The following is a 21,117-nucleotide window of genomic DNA, read 5'->3' on the forward strand; positions in this document are numbered from 1 at the left end:
ACTATTAAACTCTAAAGAACTTTGCCTTCCCCCTTTAAAGTTACATTTAGAGACATATGAAAAGAGTTGCTCTTTGCTTCCATACTGATGGCACCAGACTGTTATATGTGTTGATGAGTTTGAACATCTCTACATATGTGGTCAACAGTTTAGCAGAAATTATGAATATCTGCATCAAACATTCACCCCAGAGGAGCTTGTTGTCACTGCTTGTGCTTTCTGGTGTGTTACTGGAAACATAACCAAGTAATGCTGCCATGGTGATTAATAAATATGCTTTAACTATTCAACTGCCTCCCTGTACTATATGGAATCTTGCATTTCTAATTTTAGTTTCTTGCTGACCTTTTGGGAAAGCACAACACTCAGCGACCAATGTGATTCAACAATGATTGAACCTCATTTAAAATTGTGTGACTAAATAAAGACAAGCTCTAATCTTGCCTTTCATAAGTGGAGATTGAGCCAGTCAACACTCTATTTTGCTCTTTTAAAATCACACTGAATCATTACTGAATCATTATTCAGTATACTTCAAATTATGGCTATTTGCTTGTGGTGTACTCTGCCTCACTGTCGCGTAACCGATCTCATTTTGACATGATAAGTAAATCTGTCTACTTATCACATCTAACTTTTATGACAACCTAACTCAATAATGGGATACTGAAGACAATTGTTCAGTGAATAAGTAAAAAAACACCAAAATTACAGCTATTGTCTACAGTACCCGAGTAAATCAAAACCTGCTTGTGCCCTAATCGGGCAAAACCAAGCAAGACTGTGAGTCAGCTTTAGCACTCCCTGAATTTGGCCATGATCTTGTAACAAGGCTGTGATTGGGTAGGCACAACTTTCAGCGGAGCGTTCCACGAAAGAAACTAAAGGGACAAACGTGACGACATCATGTGAAAAATGAAGGTGCCCAAAGATGATGTGATGTCACACACAAGGATAAAATTAAGTACACATAAAAAGGCCAAGGAGGGCTACGAATTTCCTTGATCAGACTTGATCAGCCGAGTGGCCTTAAAATAATGTTTTCACCACAATCCATAATCCATGTGCATCTGAAAAATATATAAAAAATTGAAATCAAGCTTCTAAATGGCATTTTGAAATTTTAGTTTTTATTTTAGATTCGAAACTTAACCTACCACAATGAATTATCGCTATTTGCATATTTCATTAGACGTAAAATTGATCGTCAAAGACATAGCATATAACATAGCAATTAGTTTAGTTTGGGATCTGGTTAACAGTTCCATCAAGCTAAATTCAAAGAGAGCTCAGGTGGCACTAAAACCAGCATACCTAGCAGGTCCCTTGCAACAGGGTTGGGAATCAAAAGTTTTCCGTAGTTTCGTCCAATGCGGCCAATCACAAGAATCTGGCAAACAGCCGCACAGACTCCACTGCACAGCATAACGATGAACTTTAAGGTCCTGTCCCTGGGGAAATGGGCATGATCTCAAAGTCCACCCCAGAGGATGATAGGCCTAAACTAACAAAGACAAGTGATACAGAAGGAAAAGCGATGCATTGTAATTATCATGATGAAAAGTTAGGGAAATGAGAAAGACGAAAAGCAATGAAAATGAACAGCGTCAAAAGCAATGCAAATAAAGAACACCACAAAGAAATCGCCATTTGGAAATGCTTTTATTTTGTGTTTACGTTTTTATTTTGGCTCAAGTGAGCAACATTGTAAAGCAACGCAGATGAGGACATTACAAAGTAATTTTCGTTTCTAGTTAGCTGGAAATATCAGCATATTTCTACTGTTTCTAATATTATGACACATTATTATTTCGTGTATATCAGCAGGCCTGTAGCTGTTCGCTGCTCACGTTCAATGGTGAGTCAGTTTAAAAAGAAATCGGACGTATTCGGCTGTCTCCGTTAGCTCACCTGATGTCGTCTCTGTTGTCCCCTTAGCCACTACAGTGCCCCCGAGTCTGTTCTGTGTTTCGATTGGTTTATAGGCCAGTCAGTTAAACCACAAACAATACAAACAATGTTGACTTCCGGGCTCATGCCACAGTGATATGTCTAATAAGCTGTGCTGATTTACCATAACGGATATTTCCTTTGCTGTCTGTACGAAGCCAAATGAAGTGGCAGCAAGAGACAATGAAGCGTTCATCGACGTGCTAGGATTCAGTGTCGAGGAAAGCAGTGACCTGCTATTGTGTCCTTAGGCTATCTCGTTAGCTAGCTAGCAAGCCAGTCGGCTAGCTAGCCAGCTACTGCTGTTTCGGTGAGTGAGATGGGCCACTAAGCAAGCTATCTCATATTTACAGAATGTCACGCTTTTGTAGCCAACTGTAAGATAGTTAGACTAGCTATGTAGCTTCGTTGACGGAAGTCAAAAGGACAACAGTGAGCATGTCCGTCTGTCAACTGGCGCATTGCTCTTAGCTACTAGTTTGCAATATCGCAGTGGAACTAACGTTAGCTAACTGATTGCTAGTTAGCTAACATTTTTCCAAGACTGTCTAGGTAGCAAGCTGAAAGGAATAATGATTTGCTGACTAGATGCTGTATCTATCCCGTCACTGCGTCGTTGTGACATAGATGGCACTTGGCAGAGTTTTTGTTTTCGGGAAGAGACGTTATTGCGTCTGGAGTCGTCTCTAGTTAGCTAATCTAGCTATTGCTGTGTCATACCTTCACTTGTGAATTGTTACTCTTAACGAGCATCGAACAAATACAACTAGCCCCTTGACTCTTTTTAAAGGTCGTACATGTGCCCTCCTTGCCCTTCTCTTATTGCTTATATGGCTTCGTTTCTCGCTTGTTTGTAGGCGACATGTCGAGCCAATCAACTGAAGAGGGCATGCACGCGGAGTTCCCTCCAGACTGGGCAGATGACGAGCGCATGTCATTCTTGTTCTCCGCTTTTAAAGAGAACAGAGAGGTGGACACCACCGACTGGGACAGTAAAATGGACTTCTGGTCCCCGCTCATAGCTGGCATCTGCAGGCGCCGAGGGGCAGTCTGCGTGAACTTGAAGGAGCTGAACCAGATTTTTCGAAGAAAAGGCAACGTGCCACTGGGGTTAGGCACTGTCATTCAGGGCATGGCCAGGTACACAGCCTTTCCTGTAGCACTGTCATGCATTCCTTCCCTTTTGAATGTCTTTATAACTCAGGTACTTGTTCAGTTTCAGTTCCTGTTCAGTTTCAGTTTTTCTTTTGGTGAATCACAAGAGATTGCTCCTGATCAAGGTAGGGGACTGTTCATATGTATCATAGCTGTGCAAATTTTTTATTGACCTGATGACAGGTATAATTTGTCAAAGACAACCAGAGTATTGTATGTCTTGTGGTCACAGAAGCACTAAGGTAAAAATATATATTTTTGAGATTGCTTACAGGGATGGAAGTTTTGCACATACAGTATAGTGCCACTGTGTACAGTGCTCTGCAGCTGTTGTTTGTACCCAGCAGGTGTGGCAAGGTGCAGAAGGAGTCTGAGTTTGCAGCAAATGTAGACTCTGGCTGGCTGTCCTGGGGCGTGGGGCTTTTGCTGGTTCGACCTCTGAAGTGGACCCTCTCCACACTGCTGGGCAGCAGCCGCGTACCCCTGGAAGAGTCCTTTGTGGTGATCGAGCTTGTTAAGGTGTGTGGCGCAGTGTAAAGCAATCCAGCTTGCCTCCAGCTCAGCTTGAGCTTAGCAAGCAGAAATGGCTGCGCAAGGACACGAAATGCATTTTGAAATGCTTCTGAGTGAAGAGCTGAATCTGCTGATGAGCTCACTCAGAGGGCTTGAGTTTAAAGAATCAGTTTGAGTGGGTGACGTATGCAAACCACCCTCGCTCTACATCTGTCTCTCTGTCCTCTCAGGAGAAGGCAGCGGATTTGCTGGCCGCATACCGGAGCTCCCCACTGGCAGACCGTGCCCTCCTCTCCTTCCAGGAGCTGCGCACGCTGTGTGCCCACGTGTGTCCTGACGAGACCACCCTGTGCTTAGCGCTGCTGCAGCTGCAGAGGGAGAAGCAGGTGATGGTGTCGCTGCACGAGGGAGAGAAGGTGAGCAGATGCACACGGTCGGGTCACGTGTAAACCTGTGTTGTAGATGAAGCCCTCAGATATAGGATGAACTTGGATGTGTGTGTGTGTGTGTGTGTTTCTGTGCAGATTGTGAAGTTCTCCCAGCCTGGCCACGGCCGTGTCTCTCCGGTCAGTGATGTCGACCTTGGAATCTACCAGTTGCAGCGCAGTGAGAAGCTCCTGGGAGAGAGAGTGCAGGAACTGGGCGAGGAGGCTGAGAGGTGAGCCCCAACACTCACTCCTGCTGTCTGCTACAGCCAGGGTTGAGCAGGGATGTATCTCTGCTACTCCTTAAAATGTCATTGTCTATTGGTCTGCAAACTGCCACCAAAACTGAGACCAAACCTCATGAGAAAATGTACTGTAATAGCCTCATTTTGGCTCTTCTCTGTGTTATATAACCATTGCATAACTCAATTCTGACATTGCAAAAGGATAACTTTGTCAAAGAAAGAGCAGTGTGGATGTTCATAGCGTTTCTGATCCCAAAGCTTGTATTTATAATGTGCAGATGCAGAGAGGAGGCAAGGGCATTGCTGCAAGAGGGGAAGAAGTCCCAGGTACAGGCAAAATCTCCTACAGCTTTGACTTTAGGAACTGTTAGCTTTGCTTGAATATTGTGCGTAATCAGAGGGGAGCCCCGAGTTCATATTGAAAGTGCTTCTGTGCTTGACAGGCTCTGAGGTGTCTGAGAGGGCGGAAGCGTGTGGAAAAGAGAGCAGACCGGCTATACGCCCAACTGGAAACTGTGAAGGGAATCCTGGACAGGATTGCACACTCGCAGACTGACCGCCTGGTGAGGGGGTACACAATTGTTGTTGCCACAAAAAGCACTTACCAGGGCTATCTCTGCCTTTTTCTTACTTAAACATCTCAGCCTCCTTTGTCCCGAGTGGTCAGATCTGAAACTTGATGCAGCGGTTTCCTTTATAAGTACTGGTGGATTTGAGGGCGTCATACTAGACCATTTTGCAGTATGCCTTTTTTAGTAATGTGAATAACTGCTTTGCTGTGTTGTGGTAGAGTGACTGATGTTAGCAAATGGACTCCCGTGACTGTGGAGATTAAAACGAGCCTGTTCTTTTCACAGGTGATGCAGGCATACCAGGCAGGGGTGGCGGCCCTCAGGCTCTCCCTGAAGGATGTAACAGTGGAACGAGCAGAGAGCCTGGTGGATCAGATCCAGGAGGTCAGACTCTCATGGGGATGCTTTAAGTTGTGCTTATGCTTTTGCAGTGTCAGGAATTGCATCTTCTTTATCACATTCTAATCATTCGTTCATTTTCCATAATCCATACTTATGACTGTCTCAAGTGTGTGGATTGTTTTGGTTAGCCTTTCTGTGCTTATCAGTTGCGCCCCTCAGCCACAGGTATGTACGGGGCAAGTGGAGTAGCCTCCTGCCTCACCAGGCCTATCTCGCTCCTGTGTATTGCAGCTGTGTGACTCTCAAGACGAGGTGAACCAGACCCTTGCAGGAGCGGCGCTCGACTCTTCCAGTACGTTGGCTCTGCCCTCATTTGCTGCAGTCAGCCATTCATTACATGCTGTCTTATGATTCAGCATCATAATCAGATTTGCATTTGGAAAACCGCCTCAGCAGCAAATTGTACTGCGCTTTTCTAATGTTTTTTTGTACTCTTTATACAACAGATTTGCATTTTCATTGCTGAACGTGTAAAACAATTGCACTGCTTGTAAGGCATTCATCGTACATTTGGATTGGACATGTGCACTCCATGTAGTTTTATAATATCCATGTTGTCGAACATCTCTCTCCTGTTTTCAACAAGCCTCTGTCTTCACCTAGGAATTACAGTGTTACAAATGATCTGTCTCTTAAACCAGTCACATGGTGATTTAAGCTTTTCATGTTGTCTTAGTAGGCGGGGACACGGAGGAGCTGGAAGAGGAACTTAAGTCCTTATTGGACGAGTCTGCCCCAGATGGACAACCCACACTGCCAGCCGTTCCCTCCAAGTCCCTCCAACCTGGAGGCACTCTTATTGGTGACAGTTTCCTGAACTCCCTTCCCTCTGTACCGAACTCCCCCTTTGGCATCACCGACGAGGAGCTGGACAGAGAGCTGAGTCGCCTCACCCTCACTGACACGGGTATGCCACCTGTTCCTCACTGACCGTTGCACTGAGCCTTCATTTTTCTATCAAATGCATTCTGCCTTCTCTTCTGTACTTTTATAAGATCTCCCTCCTCCCTTGCCTGTCACCTATATTTCCTCCCCTCTCTTCAAGATATTGCATCTCTTTCTTTGCACCACTGTTGGTGAAATGCCATACACATGAACTAGGCCTCCACCAATGGCTTTCCCCCTCCCTCTAGGTGTGTCACAAAGAGCCCATATCTCTCCTCTGAAGAGGCCTGAGACAGCACAGTGATGGAGAGAAGTACACTTGATCCCAGGGAGTGCCTGAAAAGACAGGCTCTGAGCTCTGAGTCTCAGGAGACCACAAGGAGTCTGGGGGAAAAAGCAATCGGTTAAAACTATGTGTATTTTGTAATCAAAATATATCACTGTTTGTAATGTCTTTGTTTTTTTTTTTTTAAACTTTCAATTTTAAAAGAGGCCTTTTGAAAATTGTATCTATGTGTTTCACTGTAATAAAATGATTGAAAATTATGATGACAAACAATGCAGGCTTCTTATTCTTATTCATGTTGACCATTGTTAGGAACATAATGGTGTTTTTTCTTCTTACATTTATAGATTCATTATTTCTTAGTCTTATCTATATACTCCACTGTTTTTGTCCATAACATTCTTAACTAGCAAGTGAACTTACAGCAGAAGTTAGCGTAATGGTTTCATTTTAAATTCTGTTAACCACAAAGAGCTGAGACTAGTGGCATCTTTGTGGATACTAGTCTGGACAATATGGGTATAATACTTAATGCTGAACACAGCGCTGTTAGAAGCAGAACGATAGTGCCAGTCCATACTGCCAAGCCACTGCTTGTCAGGATGGTTGTTATGAAAACAGACACAACAAGCCAGACGGAATTTCACACTTCACAGATGGATTTTATCGAGGATGTATTCACATATCGATTTTACCACCACAAGATGGCGATCTAAGCTAACGCTTGAAATGTGTTAATCGCCTGAACTTCTGTTTGAGGAATTTAAGTTATATTTATTTTAAATTTAATATACAATACGCCATAATGCACTATTGAACTGCAAAAACTGAACTGAAAATGTGCTACGGCTACGACTACCTTGCTGGCCTATTTGCACTAAGATTTGTGGCAAAACATTGATGCGCAATCCACTCTGACAGTCAATGAGTGAGCCGCACCAGCAAAAAGAAGGAAAACGTATCAAAACCAGTGAGCAACGGCAGCTGGTTGCGAAGTCATTACTGATTCGTAAATTTATTCCTTTAAAGAAGACCAGTAGGCCTACCAGCATCTTAATTTCGTATAGGGATAAAATTCTTGCTACCTGGATACCTAGGCTTTTTACAATGTAGTTATGGAATGTTCCTGTTTAAAAAACTTCTGTTCATTGTTTTGAGACGATTATATTAATATTCCGTGACATAGCAAAAGTAGTAGTAAAGCTGCAGCATAGTACATCTACGGAAAAAGTGTTGCCCAAACACTTGAGTGAGAGTGTTTTGCCCTATCGCGAACAAAATACATGCTGTTGTTCATTATATTTTTATGAACAGATATTCTGGTTTGCGTCCTTCACGTTGTAAGATAAACAGAATACTTGTTTTACCGTGCTTCTCAGAACATGTGTGTGTCGCCGTCCAAGAATATCAATAAAGTTTTAAATAGGGACAATATGCGCATGCGCTTATAGTAAATTCAGCCTCCTCCCCACGGGTCTGATTTCATCTTCCACAGATACGTTGTTGAATATGGGGAAAAACCAGCTTGCTGGCTAACATTAATGGAAAATGTGGATGAAAACATGTTGAAACCGTTGTCTGTGCTGTCAGTGAATCTGCTCACACCTACCTGGTAAGTATTTTCTGGATAGCTAGCAAAGCTATTTTTAGCCAGACTAGCTAGTGTCGAACCCGGGGTGTCATCACTTTAGCAAGCCATCTAGATGGCAATAAAACAAACATTAAGGAATTGATCAATATAACGACATAATAGTAATTTTCTAAATAAAATTATCAAGGCGTTGAGCTGCGATTCAACTCCAAATTGGCAGCTTGTGCTAACAGCAAATGAGCTCGCTAGCTGTGTGCGGCGGGGAGGGCTGTGTGTTCAGTGCCCAGGTAGGCTGCCAGCATCACAGGAAGTTTGACATCTTGTTATAGCACCCAAGGGAACTGAAGGAAAATGACACATCATCAGGAAACCACGTAGCTAATCAGGTAACGTTTAACGAGTTGCCTAACTAGCTAGTACAGCAAACAAGGTGGCTTGTCTCAAATTACAATTAGAGTAGTACTAATTTAGTTAGCGAGCTAATTTTCTTTCCAACGTTAAGTTAGCTTGCTTGCCAGCTTGCTTTCGGGCAGACTTCAGAGGTGTACGGATTTTAGATGATACTGAAATGTTCTCGAGTAGCCGGTTCTCTACAATGTCAGTAGATTGACAGTGCGTTTAAGTATTTTTATAATCGGAGGTCACACGTTATGTCTAACTGCCCTGGTAATTTACTGTCAGTGGTTTTATAATTCTACACTAGACCGACAGCGTTAAGTCAGCCCGTTTTGTTCACTTAAAGTATGTATTTTATATATGCTCAATCTAACAGCTCAACCTGGAATTCCACTTGAGTGAAACGCGTTGATTCAGTTAAGTGGGTATTCACAAGATGAACCTTTGAGACGTGAATTGGCAATATGGATTTGGATGAGATTTTCATTTTTTGTTCAGAAGAGTCTGCTCAAAATAAACTTGCACTGTCCCCATTGAACTAATATAACGATACTTTGACAGCATTGAGAGGCAAGTGATATGATCTGATATGGGTTTCCCTGTCCCCAGGTGGTTTAAAGTGATGTCCCTGAGAAATGCGTTGAACCTACACTGTCGTGTCTCCCCTTGGATTTCCAGCAACTAATGTGAAGAACACTCCAAGCCATGGGAAGGTAAGCTTACCGCTAATGAGGGCTTTCAAGCGAAGCAGAGAGAGAAGTGGCAAACATGCATTCCACTGGGGATACAGCAGGAATCCACTGTGAAGATGCCAATAAAAACAGATATAATTGAAATGAAAATACAGCTTCATTTTTCAAGTTTAATCGCATTATCTCTAATCCCAAGCACGTGTATAAAGTGTCCAATATCAATTACGTAACTTCTGAAAGAGTCTTTATTCCCAGTTACCGAATTGCAGGTCTGTCATGCCTGAGTGTCTGTCTGTGCCTCTATACTAGGATCAGTTTCTCCTGCCTGTTCCCGGCGTCCTGGCACTTTAGCCTGTCCCCAGTGGGTCTCCCCAGGCTCCTGCTGCCCTCCTTCAGGCAGCTGCTGCTCCTGGGTCTGCTAGCTGGTCTGCTTGGTCTGCTCTACCTGCTGCTGGTCATGGGCAAGGGCCAATACAACTGGACTGGCAGGGACCAGCAGGTTCACAGGTGAATGTTTTGAATACCTTACAGGGAGACACGGCAGAGAGTGCCTATTCTTACAAGACACAGTGTTCAGGAAAGAAAAAAAAATCAGTGTGCTTGTTGACAAGGTCTTAGCAAAGGATATTATATAGCTGTGACCATGCTGCATGTCCTGTGTTGTTACAACCTGAGAAAGGGCTCAGTGGATACGTATTTACTGGGAACAGCATAGTCGTTTGCTTGTAACTTTTTTATTTATTTGGCTCTGAGCATGAATAGTCTGTGTGACAGTATCATAAATCTGTTGTGTGAGAGGGCTCTGTAGGTGTGGGCTGTGGCTGTTACTGAAGTGTTCTCCTAGGAGCTCTGCAGCACAAAGCCTGAATTGTGTTTCATGACAGCTGCAGCTTTGCAAGACTTGGAAGTGGTGAATGCTGATGATGGGCAGATAAAGGGCAGGGTAACAGAATTCTGCTTTTTACCCTTTCAGCTCACTGTTTTTGGTCTTCATTCTTTCCCCCTTGTTTCCAAAATGCACTAAAACCCCCTACCCCCACCAAACACACACACACACACACGCATGCTTTCCTCAGGCACATGGCACGCGTGACAGACGTTGATGCCACTGACACCAGCAACCCCAACCTGAACTATGGCCTTGTGGTGGACTGTGGCAGCAGTGGCTCCCGGGTGTTTGTGTACTGCTGGCCGCGGCACAACGGCAACCCCCACGACCTGCTGGACATCCGGCAAATGAGAGACCAGCACAGGAAGCCTGTGGTCATGAAGATCAAGCCAGGTGAGGGGGCAGCATCCGCTGTATGTCTGATCATCAGGCAGTATGTTAGACATCACATGCCATTACATACCTTCTACACAGAAACCTTTATCCAAAGTGACTTGCATGGTTTACATATACAGCTGGACAGTGTTGTACCATACAGCATTTTTCAAAGTTCACAAACAGTAACATTGTAAGTCCTTTGAAAACAGGGTTTCACAGGTTTCATGGCATTGTTTCTTTCCAGAGTTAAACATACAGTACATGCTAGAATTATGCAAAGGAATCAACTTGATGATACATCCTCACCTCTTATTGATTAGGGTAATCTTTAATGTCCCTCCTATCGCCATACAGTTTATACAATGCAAAGTACAGTTGGCAGTCTTTGTTTGTGGCCTGCTAAGAGTTTGTGTTTTGGTGTGTGACTGTGTTTTCTTCTCCATTGGTAGGTATTTCAGAACTGGCCACAACACCAGAGAAAGCCAGCGATTACATCTATCCATTGCTGAGCTTTGCTGCCCAGCATATCCCTAAGAGCAAACACCAAGAGACCCCTCTGTATATTCTTTGCACAGCAGGAATGAGAGTACTGCCAGAAAGGTATCACTTCACTGCATGTGCAACTGATTCAGCTCAGGAGTTCAATTAAACTCTGGCCCTTAATATGGCTGGGCCCTATTAGTGGGTGGCAAAGAGAACTGTCTTCCTCGTAATGGATTATGTCTGACCTAGAAATGTGAAAATGAACATACGCTGGAATTAGTTTGCGCTCTCAGCAAAAGCAGAGACAGCGGCTTTTTTCTGCTTTCCTGAATCATTTCATTTTAGATGAATAATATTTAAATCTGTCAATGCCAGGGCTGTGCATGGGGGGAATCCTCCTCAGCTTTTGCGCTGTTTTCAGTCAACAGGAAGCGCTGTTGGAGGATCTGCGGACTGACATCCCAGTGCATTTTAACTTCTTGTTCTCTGACTCCCATGTGGAGGTCATATCTGGCAAACAGGAGGGTGAGTGACCATGTTAGCCTCTGGCACCAGAGGCAGAGGGGGATGCAGTAGCAAAAGTATGTTACAAGCTATTTGCATAATTACTATTCTCCATAGATGTTTTCTGTAGTTTAGGTCCTAGTACTGCATAGCACATTGGGTTGTCTCTCACACAGACTTAAAGTTATGTTGTTCACATGCCAAACAGTATCCTGTTTAGAAACCTGATAAGTCATGGTAGGATTGTAGGAAAACGCCCAGCATGACAATAGATATTGAAAGAGTGAAGTTTGGTCAAGCTGAAGGAGATACGTGACAGTCTCCTTTGTTTGCATAGGTGTATATGCATGGATTGGAATCAACTTTGTCCTTGGGAGATTTGACCATGTAGATGATGGTAAGAATCTAAATCATGTACTCTAAATCATGAACACAGTTAGTTATAGTTTAAACACAGATTAAATAACTGCAGTTTGTAGGTGTTTCCCATTCCACTTAAAACAGACAAAAACATTTTGTTTGTTCTCCCCCCCCCCCCCCCCCCCCCCAGACAAAACATTGCTATGACATTAAAGTGATACCAAAGCAGTTGTGAATACCCAAAAAGTAGAACAAATCATGTCTAATTGCTTTTCCCTCTTTACCTTCCTCTCATTTTCTTCCTTTTATGTTGTCCCCCCTCCCCACGTCCCCTCTATAACCTTCTGCCTGGTCCTTCCATACCCTTAGAGAGGGAGGCAGTAGTGGAGGTTCAGGTCCCAGGCAGCGACCAGCAGGAGGCGCTGGTGCGCAAGCGGACCGCAGGCGTGCTGGACATGGGGGGCGTCTCCACGCAGATAGCGTATGAAGTGCCCAAAACTGTAAGCTTTGCCTCTCCACAGCAGGTTATTATCCACAACAATTTCCCAACTTTTGTGTTTTCCTTTGGTTTTGTTGCTCACGCCATTTCCTCCGCCTCGTCTTCCCCGCCCCTCTCATACCCCATCCCGCCCTCTGTCCCACAACTCCCTCCCACCCCGAGCTGAGTTCCTTTCTGTACAGGATGGACTCTGGAGGCCTGAGGTTAAGATAAGCCTGCTGCATGATGCATCAGCCAGACAGGGCTTAGGCTTTGGAATGATTTCAATGTAACCTGTAAAGGTTCGGGCAGGTGCTAGGAATGTGATGATAAGAATTATGTAACATTCACGATCGAGTGAAAGCAGCCCAGCGGGTGTTTGCTAGACAGCGCACATGATGTGTTAATGAATGGTTATGCTATGGTGAACCACAGTAGATAATATAATTGGTGACTGCTGTCCTCTGCGCATTACCACTTCTTATCTAGGGAATTTTCTTTCATCTCCAAGCAGTCTTCTCCTTCCTTCTGCAACGTTTGATTACTCTGATCCCTACTTGTGCAGTTCTCTATGATGTGAACATAGTAACTGAAATTAATAGCAAGAAGGGAGATTTGGGTAGCTATGGCACTTATCTGCATGTAAGAACATTGCATGCTTATATTGTTTTCAATTTCATTTTGCTTTTTGCTAAGCAGAAAACAATAATGTATACTACTAACAACATTTGATTGAATTCCCACCATCTTTTTTGGTTGCCTTTTGTTCAGGGGAACATGATCTGGTGTTATTGCGCAAACTAACACATGTAGTGCATGAATGTTGGTAGTTTAAGGAAAGAGAAGCTTTTCTCCGGCTGATCTAAAGTTACCCTGCAGGAGGAAGTGGCCAAGAACCTGCTGGCGGAGTTCAACCTGGGCTGTGATGCCCATCGCACGGAGCACGTGTACCGCGTCTACGTCTCCACCTTCCTGGGTTTCGGAGGGAATGCCGCAAGGCAGAGATATGAAGAGAGCGTCGTTAGCAAGACTCTCGTCCAGAACAAGTAAAAGCCATACGCCACATACACACACTCACTTAGGCAAACGCAGTGCACCTGATGGCAGGCAACATCAGAATAAACGTGCTACATGCTAGTACAAAGGTGTTTGTAGAGGGCTGTGTGTATGCCATTTTTTGTTCCAAGGCACAAATGCAGCTTTCAGCTGTGACTTAATTGCAGAAACATGGAAGAAGCTGAAAGTGAGTAAATGATTGCAGCAATGAAGTAATTAATAGTATAAAGAGGAAAGTCAAGTAGACTTGCAGCCCTACAGCTGTTGAATTTCACCGCTTGTAAGTTTTGGAGAAGATGTTAAGTTTAAGCCACTTCTTCAGTATGTACTTCTGCATCTTTCAGTAAGCCTTACTCATTATTATTATTTATTTTAGCTATAACAGTTATTTATCATTGATTTATCATTGATCATGAGTTCTTGTCAATTCGTTTTTGCCTGGATGGAGAGAGGTTGCAGTGGACCTTGAGGTTGGGCTCATGTGCATTGCATCCTTTTGTTTGTGTGTTCAGGCTCCTGGGCCAGCATGTGGGGGAGTCCGCGGAGTCGCCCTACCTGGACCCGTGTCTGCCTCGGGACCTGCAGGACGAGATCGGGCCGCCCGGGCAGAGGGTGCACTTGCGGGGCACGGGCGACTTCGACGTTTGCCGCCAGCTGCTCCAGCCTTTCCTCAATCGCACCAACGAGACCCAGTCCTCCCTCAACGGCATCTACCAGCCTCCCATCGACTACCAGAACAGCCAGTTCTATGGCTTCTCCGAGTTCTACTACTGCACCGAGGACGTACTGCGCATGGGCGGGGACTACAACGCCACCAAGTACAGCAGAGCCGCCAAGGTGCGCCGCCTCCAGCAGCACTGTCACAACCACGACAGAGAGCGCCTTAGTCTAAAGATCCTCAAATACCTGTCCTTTAGCAAGGAGGCCCAAAGAATTCCTGGCTTTTGAGAAGCACTAAGCTCTCATATCTGTGCAGTGAAGATGACCAGTTAAGGTCTTTGTACAGAAAACAGGAGAGAAGTGTTAGGAAACCACTCAAAGTGTTGGCTCATTTCACCTGCTGCACAACCCTGTAGCATTAATGCCCTTGTGATCTCTCTGCAGAGCTACTGCGCCACCCAGTGGAAAACCTTGAAAGAGCGCTTTGACCGGGGCCTGTACGCCTCCCATGCTGACTTGCACAGGCTCAAGTATGTCCCTCCAACAGCCTAGTTATTTGACTGTTCCTCAGAAAACGGTCATGCTCTGCTGAATCTTCCACAGCAGGCCATTCGGTGCTGAGGGCTAAGGTCAGTGTTCATTTGTCTGGGGGAACATGCAGCGACGTGCCCTATGCCTTTCTCTCTGCAGGTACCAGTGCTTTAAATCAGCCTGGATGTACGAGGTGTTCCACTCCGGCTTCTCCTTCCCCACCGTGTACGAGAACCTAAAGACAGCACTGCTGGTCTACGACAAAGAGGTGCAGTGGACCCTGGGTGCCATCCTCTACAGAACACGCTTCCTGCCTCTGAGGTAAAGAGCGATCCTAGATTTCCTGAGCTCTGGCCACAGCAAGCACAAAATGTCTATTTTATTTACCAGGGAATATTCAAAATAAAACACATTGCATTTAATATAGCTTTCATATCAGTCAGCTGTTATTTGATTTGTAACAACCTCATACAAAGTTTGTCACAGAGCACTTAATAACACAAATAACAAATTGAGATATCAGATTCTGAGGTTTGAAGATTCTTTCTTGCATATTGTGAAAAGATCATTAGAACGTTCACTGATCCTGCCACAGCACCACTATAAAAAAGACCTGCTCCTGTATTTGGAAAATGAACATTAGCAAATGCTCTTTCTCTATGGTCTCTCTCTGTCTCACCTCCATCAGGGACATTCAGCAGGAGAGCCTGAGGGGGGCGCACTCCCACTGGCGCCACAGCTTCTCCTTTGTAAACAACCACTACCTGTTCCTGGCCTGCTTCCTGGTGGTGGTGCTGTCCATCCTTCTGTACCTGCTGCGCCTACGACGCATCCACCGGCGCATGGCGCAGCGTGGCACCACCGCCGCCTCCTCCTCCTCCTCCGCCTCCACTGTGCAGTGGCTGGAGGAGGGCCTGGGCTCCCCCGCCGCCCCTGTCATTCTGTAGCCAATCCCGCCCTCTCTCTGCGGTAGCGGAGCGGCCATGCCAGGGGTTTTACTCGAAGGACAAGGTGTGGCTTCTTTTTGAAGAACCGTGGGATTGGGACTTGAGGCGCGCGAGTGAGGGTCTTCTCTTTATCCGGAATGCTGGCAGCTGGGGGTAACAGTCCTTCGTGGTGAATGAACACTTATTTCTTTGATTCGGGTGGATTTTGAGGGTAGGCTAAATCAGTAATGTGGTCACGGCCTTTACTCAGAATAAGCAATGAGATTATTTTGTTTTTGTTTTGTTTTTATGTCTGTGTGTTAATTTATTTTTGTCAGGATCAAAAAGTCTGCCTTTTTATAATGTGAAAGAGGTACTGAGTGCAGGACAGCTGGGGCCGGCACACTCCCACTTAGGGGCCAGGTCTACTGCTCCCCACACCTGCTGCATCAGAGGTTCAGGTGGATGCCTTTCAATGTCACTCCTTTAATTGGTTGAACTAGGAAGAAAGTGCTCTTCTTGCTCTGGACGTAGCTCGACTGTAAGAGCGCTCTTATTGATCACGTGTTACCCAATGTGGCCACCAGGTGGAGAACTTCATTTACATTTATTCATTTAGCAGACTTCTCAGTGGATACATAATATACTCCCATTCAATACTCCCATTCAAAAGCACTTGTCTGTTTCAGTGCTTCTCAGTTGTTGAAAGATATGCAGCTTAGCCAGGCCTCTCTCAGTAGTCTGTAAGTTACCAGTCTTGTCTTCTACAGCCTCCTTGTGTGGAAGGCAGCCAAGCATGTCTTCAGCTGTAGGGCCACGGCTGTTCTGAAAGCATCTTGCTGTGGAGTTTTTTGGTTCACGTATTGTTGAAGCAGTGGATGACCAGAAGATATTTGACCTTGCAGCATATTCACAGCAGTTCCTCTTTTCCTGTAAACTAGTGTTTGAGAGGGTGATTAATGGGTACTGGTTTCATATCCCTTGCAGAATGGCTAGTGTGTCTAAACCGTATGCAGTCCTCTGATAATGTCAGTTTTGGGATGTCATCAAGCTGCAGGGTTTGCTGTGATGAGGAGGTAACGTACTGTAATACAAGCACATCCCGCCTTTGCAGAGCCTCTGCCAGCCTGAGACTTCATCATGGGAGTGACATGTTTGTGCCTCTTCTAGGTGGCGTGTGTAGAGTGAGGAGGGCTTCATCTATGGTGTGGACCCACTACTAACGCCTCAATGCCTTGTCAGTCTCATGTTGCAACCTGATTTTATTGTATGTTTTTAGCATTGTAATAGAGTTGGTCCGAGACACTACATACAACAAAGGTTAATGTACTCAAGCTGTTGGTAGGAACTCCTTTGTTGGTGGAGGTCTGTGTTTTTGTAACATCTTTTCTTGTGTACATTTCCCATAAACAGTACAGGTAGCAGTTCTCGTATCAAAAAACAGTGCAATAAGTTTTTATGTTGTCTTATCACTGTGGAGAGGGTCTCCCATCTGCTGACATCTGCTGAAGCAGCGGGGCCTGACTGCAGTTCTAGTCAGGTCACGTGTGTGGGTCTGTTTACCACCAACTGCTGTCAGTCGATCAGCTGTGGTTTTGGGCGAATGCAGATCTCAAGACGGAAGCTTCTCTCTTAATTCTTGAAAACACACTGAGCTTCATTTTAAGAAGCCATGGTTTCAATGCTGTATGATGCACATACTTTGTCAATCACAGATGCCATATTTATAACAGATGTACAGAAAGCAATTTATGGTTTGCACGGAAGAAGTGTCATTGAAAATACTGTTGACAATCTTGTTACTGTTGAACAAAAGAATAAAAAATACAACGGAATTGGTTTTAGTTTTTGCTTTCCTCTGTAAAGTGTCATGTTAATTTATTACTTGATTGGTTTATAGTTGAAGACCAGTATGTAATATGTCATTACCAGCAAATGTGGAAATGTTTCATTTACTCTGTATTACTTGTCATTCACCATGTATGGCTACATAACCTACTACAACATATTTACTTGACACGTGCTTACATTTTTGCATTTTATCCAATCATGCCACTGGATATTGACTAGTGTAATTTGAAAAATTACTCAAGTTAAGTGGCAGTTTACCACCTGGAATGAACCTGTTGCCCTCAGGTTAAAAGCCTAGATTTTTTATTTGTGTTTGGATGTCATTTGTAATTCAAAAGGAATGGTGTATGCACTGATTAGGAGAATGTATTTACATTTAAATTAAACCTGTTAGAAGACAAACAGTTCTCTGACAGTAGAACATACTGAATTGCCACACTGGAGTGGTTGGCTTGCATTTGCATTTCTCTTGCTTACTTTGCTACAAAATAAACAAGAGCATTACTGTGCTTTCATAAACAGTAGCTGGCTACTGTTGACCCCTTTGCTCAGTTGACCATTAGCAAACAGCAGAAAAGTTTTGTGACTAATAACTGCAAAACTTTGTCAAATTTATGATGCTTTGTCAAAATAGCCATTACAGTAGTCATGATTGAGTCTTGGTTTTTCTATTTCATTCACTAATTCCAGCATCTGATGCTATCATTTCTTACAAAGTTTGACATATTCTCCATTATATTTTCAGGATTAGAAAAAGAGAAGCAGTATCTTGTATCAGTATCAGGATATGCAGCTGACAGATTTGACCATTAGTTATGGTATATTATGTATGATGTTTGTAAAGTTTGTTCTCAAAGGCAAAAATATTGCAAAGTAGGCAATAATTACTATAATGTTATTTTGTGTTTACATTAAGTATTTTTGTTAAGTCGTTGGTCTGCATGGCTGGAACTTTGTAGTAAAATATGCTGAAATATGTGAGTAGAATGACTGAAGCTCATTTAAAGCCCCCCAAAAAACACCATTTTATACTAATGGTGTGGTTTCATTGTTTGTGTGTGATTTATTGGGTGTAAAAGGAGAAGGTTTTCACTGTCTCCGAGAGGAGCCGGAAATTACTGAGGAGATTGTGAGGGCCTCTTCTGGCGACGGGCAGGGCAAGCAAACAAACAAGCGCATATTTACGGTCGTTATAGGCGAGGTTTACAAGCCCCCGGTGGCACAGGGAGGGCTGACATGGTGTGGGGGGATATCAGTCAGCCACAGGCACTAATGACCGCCTCACGTCAAGTAGCACAAGTAGCCGGTTGCTCATTAGAGGACACGTTTGTGTAACAGGGCCTGTCTCGGAGAGGCTGGGTGGCCTTGTTTTGGGTGCACCGGGGGGGGGGCTTGTGTGTGTCAGGTTTCTGGCCTGCTCTGACGAGGCCGCTGACGGGGGGGGCGGGTGCATACTGTGCTGAGGACGCTGTGCAGAGCGTGGAGAGGGACTGAGACCTGATGAGACCCACCACTCACTCTCCACACATTACAACTGTCTCTCAACTTAGCATCCTTCTGCTGCAGGTTTTGGGTTAATAGCGTATGGTACAGTGCAAATGCATAGACTATTTCCCTCTTTTCCAATTGGGTCTCCTACCCTCCATTACCCTGACTGACAGGCAGACCTGAAACAGCAGCATTTATCTGGTCAGAGCATAGAGGTTGCAGGGGTGGTAGTGGGAGGGGTGATTAATCCAGGGAGCTGTCGGCTGCAGACGGGTGCTGTCAGTGACGGCTCCGTGCGCTTCAGCCTCAGGCTCTCCTGCCTCACTTCTGCGTCTCTGTCCTGTCGTAGGCATTCAGTTCCAGGGGTGGCCAGCCTGTGGCCCATTATAACTTTGTGGCTCCTTAAAGGAAAAGAAAACTTTACAAGCTAGATGAATGCTGGCTAGGGGATTAACGCACACAGTCATCTCACTAGATGGATACACCCAGCAGCACTGTGATGCACGTTTGGCGAAATAGTCATTCCGTCAACTCCACCTTGTGTCAAGTGTAAACTTCACATACGAGTGAATGCATGGATGGGTGATGAGAACAGTGCTCATTTAATCAATGAAACTGATATGACAATAGTGAATTTGTTCTGTTCACTTTCCCCTGGTAAACTGCTCCGTCATAGACTCATTGGCCCTGTTCTCAAAAGGTGACCGGGTGCATTAATATTATTTGTGATGCCTTCTCTCTTCATCTAGGGATTACACTAAGCTGTGCAAGGGAGAGGCGGAGCACAGTCAGGCGTCATGTCTGCCGCCTGCACATCAATGCACTTTGCATTCCTCCTAGACATTCCACACCACAGCTAGGTCCACCCTGCTCCCCCAGTGCTGTCATAAACACAAACGCTCATATATTATATGATGCTGTGATCTGAATAATGCATGATTCAAGCGTTCTCTGAACCGAGACGATACCTTTTCCACTCCTTAAGAATTTTACCCCAGCAGGTGGCAGTGTTGCACAGATGTTGCCTTGCATTCCCTCTGTGAACTTGCGCCCTCTAAAGATTTTTCATTGTTTATTATTATCACTTCTGTTTAGATAATCAGTGGATCCTTATAAATTTTACCATGGCTAAACTATTTGAGTCATGCATCCAAAAAATTCTGTAATAATAAATTGGGTATATCTGCCAGTTAGTATCATGGTAATCTTTCTGTGTATATGTCTACTTCTTTTAAAGGAAAATTAATATGTGTATTTAAAAAAAAATAGAAATAATATAAACTTGGTCAATAATTTGTTAATAGGTTAATAGTTTAAACTAATTAAAGGTTTATGTGTTTCAAAGATGTCTGTAAGTTTGTATTCAGGTAAGAGTCTTTATTGCATGTACCTTTCTCTGACTGTGAAATGGTGTGCTTGTATTATTGCTTACTGAACATATTAATGATTGTGTCAGAATGGCATTATGTTTCCTGTGTGAATGTGTGCTGGTGAACTGGCCTGCCCTCCCAGTGGCTGAGTTATTGCCTCCTGTCTCTCCGGGGGGGGGGGGGGGGGGGGGGGTGAGGAGTTGAGGAGTGTTGGTGCAGCTGCTGAAGAAGTCCTCCAACTGACAGCACAGTGGGGATAACCAGGGAGAGTGAGAAAACACTCCTCAGACTGCTGAGTTAGCATAGCCTGACACATAGCATCGGGTCATTTCAGAGAGGGCCTGTCTTTTAAGTGGGAGACAGCATGGGTCTGAGTTATCCTGCAGATTGCTGTACAGTCATATCAGTAGCTCATAAAGCATTGTCAGTGGCCAACTCTTCTCTTCCGTTTACACGCTACACCAAGCCTTGTTAAAATTGCGAGGATATATTTCCCAGAGTACAGTTCAGTCCCATTTCCTGGTATGTGACTGATTCCACATTCTCTGCAGTCCCTCAGTGCTGCTCCAGTTATCTCCGCCTGCATTACAAAGGTGGCTACAGTACCCACGGCATAAAAAAATGCCGGGAATGCCGGCTGATATTTTGTAATGACTAATCAGAGCAGTGGCATTATAGTTGCTCAGTGAGAGAGTGCAGGGGATTGTGATGGGGCTCTGCTTTCAGCCAGCAGAGTGCTCAGTGCTCAGTGACAGAGATGAAAGCCTAGGCTACACCCTGGCTCTGGCACTACCGAGACACAATCATTTATGCCCGTCTGAAAAAAAAAAATGCAGGAATTCCAGAAACAAAAACTGACAGAAATCTAGTCTTCTTTTCCTTAGCGGAGCATATTGACCCAAATTTATGGGACAACAGAGTGGTGTAATCTTCTGCTGTGTAAGTATGTCAGTGCTCGTTATGAAATGACAAGTCATGTGTCCTCTTACCAGAGTATACTTGGATCAGGGATTAATGATGTTCTCTCTGTA

At 44.4% G+C, this 21,117-nt stretch overlaps 2 protein-coding genes across 4 annotated transcripts; both read left to right on the forward strand.

Moving 5' to 3' along the window:
- The first annotated feature begins 2,006 nt into the window (after positions 1–2,006).
- On the forward strand, positions 2,007–6,635 carry chmp7 (charged multivesicular body protein 7). 2 transcript variants are annotated; one of them, XM_036527459.1, is made up of 11 exons: positions 2,007–2,260; positions 2,808–3,090; positions 3,453–3,624; positions 3,849–4,034; positions 4,143–4,276; positions 4,567–4,615; positions 4,732–4,851; positions 5,146–5,244; positions 5,494–5,554; positions 5,939–6,169; positions 6,396–6,635. In XM_036527459.1, exons 2-11 carry the CDS (start codon positions 2,813–2,815, stop codon positions 6,449–6,451), a joined length of 1,386 nt encoding a protein of 461 aa, XP_036383352.1. In that variant the 5' UTR covers positions 2,007–2,260; positions 2,808–2,812; the 3' UTR covers positions 6,452–6,635. The 2 variants fall into 2 exon arrangements, with proteins under 2 accessions (XP_036383352.1, XP_036383353.1); XM_036527460.1 differs by having other exon boundaries at positions 5,942–6,169.
- Positions 6,636–7,906: 1,271 nt separating this feature from the next.
- entpd4 (ectonucleoside triphosphate diphosphohydrolase 4) lies at positions 7,907–17,204 on the forward strand. 2 transcript variants are annotated; one of them, XM_036527937.1, is made up of 13 exons: positions 7,907–8,045; positions 9,030–9,133; positions 9,422–9,619; positions 10,189–10,394; positions 10,829–10,979; positions 11,284–11,387; positions 11,704–11,763; positions 12,096–12,250; positions 13,084–13,250; positions 13,773–14,097; positions 14,365–14,450; positions 14,611–14,772; positions 15,140–17,204. In XM_036527937.1, the coding sequence occupies exons 2-13, from the start codon at positions 9,126–9,128 to the stop codon at positions 15,396–15,398; spliced, it is 1,881 nt and encodes a 626-aa protein (XP_036383830.1). In that variant the 5' UTR covers positions 7,907–8,045; positions 9,030–9,125; the 3' UTR covers positions 15,399–17,204. The 2 variants fall into 2 exon arrangements, with proteins under 2 accessions (XP_036383830.1, XP_036383831.1); XM_036527938.1 differs by having other exon boundaries at positions 12,096–12,226.
- The last annotated feature ends 3,913 nt before the right edge of the window (positions 17,205–21,117 follow it).

The sequence above is a fragment of the Megalops cyprinoides genome, chromosome 4 (genome assembly GCF_013368585.1).
Source record: "Megalops cyprinoides isolate fMegCyp1 chromosome 4, fMegCyp1.pri, whole genome shotgun sequence".
NCBI classification, from domain to species: Eukaryota; Metazoa; Chordata; class Actinopteri; order Elopiformes; family Megalopidae; genus Megalops; species Megalops cyprinoides.

Excerpts from the sequence above, each read along its gene's own strand:
- chmp7 (XM_036527459.1), top strand. The coding sequence starts at position 2,813 with ATGTCGAGCCAATCAACTGAAGAGGGCATGCACGCGGAGTTCCCTCCA. Across the intron at positions 3,091-3,452 it reads GTCATTCAGGGCATGGCCAG|GTGTGGCAAGGTGCAGAAGG; the intron begins GTACACAGCCTT and ends TGTACCCAGCAG. Across the intron at positions 4,852-5,145 it reads ACTCGCAGACTGACCGCCTG|GTGATGCAGGCATACCAGGC; the intron begins GTGAGGGGGTAC and ends TTCTTTTCACAG.
- entpd4 (XM_036527937.1), top strand. Across the intron at positions 9,620-10,188 it reads AGGGACCAGCAGGTTCACAG|GCACATGGCACGCGTGACAG; the intron begins GTGAATGTTTTG and ends TGCTTTCCTCAG. Across the intron at positions 13,251-13,772 it reads AAGACTCTCGTCCAGAACAA|GCTCCTGGGCCAGCATGTGG; the intron begins GTAAAAGCCATA and ends TTGTGTGTTCAG.